General features: G+C 44.7%; 1 protein-coding gene across 1 annotated transcript in view; it reads left to right on the forward strand.

Moving 5' to 3' along the window:
* The first annotated feature begins 531 nt into the window (after positions 1–531).
* Positions 532–5451, forward strand: part of ERCC3 (excision repair cross-complementing rodent repair deficiency, complementation group 3) — an 88338-nt gene continuing 83418 nt past the window's right edge. The window contains exons 1-6 of the mRNA XM_006876566.1: positions 532–559; positions 896–1101; positions 2048–2284; positions 3565–3614; positions 4031–4166; positions 4351–4515. Of these exons, the coding sequence (XP_006876628.1) occupies positions 532–559; positions 896–1101; positions 2048–2284; positions 3565–3614; positions 4031–4166; positions 4351–4515 (822 nt within the window). The remainder of the gene's footprint in view (positions 560–895; positions 1102–2047; positions 2285–3564; positions 3615–4030; positions 4167–4350; positions 4516–5451) is intronic.

Consider the following 5451-nt stretch of genomic DNA (forward strand, 5'->3'; position numbering starts at 1 on the left):
TCGTGTAACACTATCCATTATCTTTTAATTCCATTTTTCCATGAGCTTTTAAAGCCATCTCCTATGCTAGGGAATGAATAGAGGATTGAATAAAGAAAAAACAGCCCAAAGCAGGGCCATACTTTGTTTTGGTGTCAAGTCCGGTACTCACAGTGACCCTGTATAGGATTTCCAAAGAGCAGCTGGTGGGTTGGAACAGCCAACTTTTAAGGTTAGCAGTCCAGTGCTTATTCTACAGTGCACACCAGAACTCCATACTGGTGGTGGTGGTGTGCCACTGACTCCATTCAATTTATAGCGACCCTGGATAGGTAAATCTTTGCTGAAGCAGAAAACCTCAACTTCCGCTCACGGAACGGCTTGAAGTTCGACATTAATGTAAGCCGCCTAACTCAAAAAGCGCTGCGCAGCCAGAGGCGGGACTTCCTGTGCGTCTGCCGGAAGCGGGGGGACGGAAGTATCTGTAAGTCTCCTCGTCGCAGGGTTCCAGAGGCGCTCGATAACCCCCGGTCGTATCCCGCTGTCGCCAATATGGGCAAAAGAGAACGGACCGACCGCGGTGAGACGTGGGCGCGCTAGCTCTGGCCTCTTTCAATTCGCCATCCCCGTGACTGTCTCTAGCCGCGGGCCATTAGTCCCGTCCGAGCCTGCAGGTCCCCAGGCCACTCGCAAACCCCCTGCTCCTGCTCCTGGTCCAAGCTTAGAGAGCCCGCGCAGGGCAAGGGGAGAAACCTTGACTTGTGGCAGCTCTGTGCCCTGGACTCAGTGGTGGTTGCTTGAGAAAGAGGGCCCCCGGGTGAAATGCGGTTCCTGCCAGGTTTTCCCCAAATTCCTCTGGGCAGTGTAGAGGACACCTTAACCTTTAGTGGGCTCACTCTTGTGTCTGTATTTATAGACAAGAAGAAGTCTAAGAAGCGGCACTTCGAAGATGAGGACATAGAGGAAGATGACGCCCCTGGGAACGAGTCTCAGGAGGCGGTTCCCTCAGCGGCTGGGAAGCAGGTGGATGAGTCAGGCACCAAAGTAGACGAATATGGAGCCAAGGACTACAGGCTACAGATGCCACTAAAGGACGACTACATCTCCAGGCCCCTCTGGGTGGTGAGTGTGCCCACTGAGGCGGGTCCCAAGAGCTTGTGGAGCAACAGTTAATTCTTAGTCCCTCTCAGAGCTGAAATAGAAATACGAATACTGCCATTCAGAACCAGCTGGGAGAGAGTTTTCCTACTCAGTATGAACAGCCTGAAAGGAATGAAAAGTTGTTTACACAAGGCTTCTAGCTAGGGCTGAACTCTGCTAGCATAGTGAGTCACACTTTGGACTGCTAACTGAAAGGTCAAGAGTTCAAATCCGCCAGCACTCTGTGGAAGAAAGTAAAGATTGACAGCCTTGGAAACCCTATACAGGGTCACTATGAGTCGCGTGCATCAGCACATACAACTTGGCCTAGATGAGACTTACTCTGTCTCTAATACCTTGTATTTCACCTTCCACCACAGCTTTACCCTATGCTTGAAAATACTTGTATATTTTCTGAATAGATGGCAGATAACAATTTATTTTCCCATTTAAAAAGGTTAGCGTTGATGGTGATGTTAGTGCCATTCAGTCAGTTTCAATTCATAGAGACCCCAAGGAGTGGCTGGTGGGTTTGAATCACAGATCTTGGAGTTAGAAGTCCAGTGCTTACTCTACAGTGCCACACCAGAACTCCAATAATAATAATAATAATAATAATAATAAAAGGCATATATTCACTTGCCAGGTTTTATCTAACTTGAGAGAAATCTAGCCAGGTCACTTGAACATTTGTATGTCCATTAAATTGTACTTCCTCTGTGAAAAGTTGGGAGAAATGGTGCTCTTATATCCATCTGTACATGATTGAAGTAGCAGTTGGCTGAAGGAGTGCTTGTAAAATATCCTTGGTGTTGTAGTTTACTCTTGATGAGAGCATGTCCTTTCTTGATGATGATATAGGAGGAATTTAATAGTTTTTGTAGTTTAATAGATTTCTCATCTGTTCTGTCTGCTTCTTGTTTCTCAGGCTCCTGATGGCCACATCTTCTTAGAAGCTTTCTCTCCAGTTTACAAATATGCTCAAGATTTCTTGGTGGCTGTTGCAGAACCAGTGTGCCGGCCAACCCATGTGCATGAGTACAAACTAACGGCTTACTCACTGTATGCTGCTGTCAGTGTTGGGCTACAAACCAGTGACATCACTGAGTACCTGAGAAAGCTCAGCAAGACGGGTGTGCCTGATGGAATTATTCAGTTTATTAAGGCAAGTGGGGACTGAGACTAGTCCTTTTGCCCTTTTGGGAGTAGAGTAGTAATGGAGACATTGTCCATAAAAATGTGTTACTCAGATCTCTTAACTGTGGGGAGCGTAAGTGACTACTCTGGTGTATCCCTCTGGATGCACCCTTAACTTCTTACTAAGGCCACACTTCCTTCGAGCTGCTCCAGCCATTGACAGCATATCAGAGGTACCCATTCAGCCCCATTCTAGCTAGCGTTGCTTGTGAATGCACCCCAAGGGGGTCGGTAAACTTTAAGGCTAAATGCCTGCATGTGACCAATAGCTGACAGTTTCCATTAGGCAAAGTTGAAAAGAATGTCACAGGTTTAACTGGAAAAGGTTTCGTGTGAATAGCAGTTAAATGTGATTTGGTTAGTTCTGAGAAATAGATGGTTGCCATCTAGAAGAGATGGATGGTGGCTTTTGTTCTCTTTGGCTGATCTAAAGGGATTTAGACCACCAAACCTGGATTGGAGGAAGACAGGTGTCACAGTTACCATCATGTTTCCAATCCTGGAGAAGCTGGTCGGGCCTTTGAGGAGTCCTCTTCTCTTGTGATATTCAGAGGTTTCTAGAGTATACTTAGAGAAAGGGGCATGCACCACAATGGAGCAAGCCTGCACTAGTGTCCGTGCTGTGCTCATGCTTTGGTGGGAACTGCCTTTGAGAATCAAAGTGTTGCCATAATGCAGAGGTGAATCCATATGGAGAGCAGCTGGAGCAGGCAGCAGCAGGCGAGGTGGGTGGCATATTTTTATGGCCACCACACAACCTCTGCTTCATTCTAACTTAAAGATTCTTGGGAACTGAAGCCTCCATCAAGAGGCTTATATTCTAGTAGGGACATAGGAGCATTGATGAGGCCACCAGGAGTTTCTTGCATATTTATGCAGCAAGCAATTACTGAGCATATCTTCTGTGCCAGCTCTGTGTAATACTGGGGTGAGGTGGACTTCTATTTTAGGACTGGGCTGTGGAAAAGAGATGTTTTTAAGCAGTGCTCTATAATAAATCAATGGATGGGTATCAGTAATAACCAGGCAAGAGGATGACTTTGTTTTCAAAAAGCAGAGTCTAATGGGAAAACTTAGTCAAACCTGACTCCTTTATGGTCACACATTAGGTCTTCCTAAAGTCAAATGTACTCTTTACTTGGTTGATAGGTAGCAAAATGTGATCAGTAATGAGCGTTTTCTGAGACTTTCCTGAAATATGAGCTGCTTATTGCTAATTTTCCACGTTTACTGTTGTTACTCTTGTAGTTATGTACTGTCAGCTATGGAAAAGTCAAGCTAGTCCTGAAGCACAACAGGTAAGAGCTTCCTGGATAGGCCCATCCCAGGGTACTTTTTCCCATTGCACATGAGTTGGAAAAAGGGGCTCTGGGAATCCAGAACTGACATTAATAAAATGGACTATCTCCTCTGTAACCACACTTACACTCCCTTGAAACTTAACTCAGAGAAGCAAGAGAAGTTATATAACCCAAACTGGAAATTGGTTCACTGGCCACTGTGTTCCCCTTAGCAGGCACTGTAGCTCAGACTCCTACTTATCTGATTCAAAGCTGGGACTTTCCCCACAACACTCATGTGGTGTGGTCTTAGCAGTTTATAGCTCAGATTGACAAAAGGTTTTGAGGGAGAGAGAGGAGGGGAGAGACATTATGCTGCCATTATTTCTAGGCCATCTACTTGGATAAGCATACCGTTCCTCTCCTGCTCATAGGTACTTTGTTGAGAGCTCCCACCCTGATGTCATCCAGCATCTTCTGCAGGATCCAGTGATTCGGGAATGCCGCCTGAGGAACTCTGACGGGGGCGCTTCCGAGCTCATCACAGAGACGTTTACAAGCAAATCTGCAGTATGAGAACTTAAGTTGCCCTTGGATTTGCGGGGGTGGTGTAGGTGGTGGTGGTGAGGGAGGATACCTCTTAGGATTTCAGCTCTCTCAGGTGCTTCTAGTCCTATATTTACTACCTAGTGACCCTACAGTTTTCTTTCTTCTGAAGTTACATAAAAGTTCAGACCCTGCCTTTCTCTTACAGATTTCTAAAACTTCTGAAGGGAGTGGTGGGCCCTCCACATCCCGAGTGACAGATCCACAGAGTAAATCTGATATCCCTACTGACCTGTTTGAATTTTATGAGCAAATGGACAAGGATGAAGAAGACGAAGAAGAGACACAGACAGTATCCTTTGAAGTCAAGCAGGTTAGTGAATATATTCTCCCTCCAGATTTGAGGTCCTAAGTTGCTTCTCCTTTGTTGGTATCTTTGGGCCATAATTTCATCCTTTTTGATGGAGTTAGTGCGGTGAGACCAGCTCTCCACGGGGGGTCGTGGGACACGAGAGGAGACGCAGAGTCAGCGGTGAATGAAGCAAAGGTGTTCTCAGCCTGCTGTGCTGTTTGTGCTGTCCAGCTTGTTGTTCTCCCTTCTGCAGGCCCAGCTCAGCAAGTCTTTATTTTTATACTTAAAACTACACAGTACATAATGAATTGACACTTTGATCTTTTCTTGAATGATTACACAGTTAATCACAACATTTTGCACCTGGTCATTAGACAACTTTGACAAAAATATTTCTGTGATGTTCAAACTGACTTTCATCTCCTTTCCCAGTATGTGATAAACTGTTTCTTCTTGTTTCCATTAAAAGATTAAGTCAAACCTTACACAAATCATTTCTACTTATCAGACTGCTGATTATATTTTCTTAGTAACATAAGTTTCTAGTAATCATTAATGCTTGCACTACCTCATTATTCTGACTAATTATCAACTTTCTATCCTACATAATGTACTATTATTTTCATAATAAAAGTATTACTAACATCTACTTATTTATTTTTCTAAAGTATTCATTAAATTGCTTGGAAGCTATGTGGCATAAAGCCCAAGCTGGCTAATTGCTGCAGGAAGTGTAGATTATCAAGTCAAAACTATCTTTCACTTAAGTTCATTGTTTTCTGCTTATTTACGCAGGTGCTTGTATGTAGGGGTTTGTGAATTCTAGCTAGTGACTGATTGTAGTGAGGTCTATAGGGGTGTTGTTGTTGTTGTCAGGTGCCATCGAGTCGGAACCGACTCATAGCGACCCCATGCACAGCAGAACGAAACAATGTCCGATCCTGGGCCAACCTCACT

The sequence above is a fragment of the Chrysochloris asiatica genome, unplaced genomic scaffold (assembly GCF_000296735.1).
Source record: "Chrysochloris asiatica unplaced genomic scaffold, ChrAsi1.0 scaffold00392, whole genome shotgun sequence".
NCBI lineage: Eukaryota > Metazoa > Chordata > Mammalia > Afrosoricida > Chrysochloridae > Chrysochloris > Chrysochloris asiatica.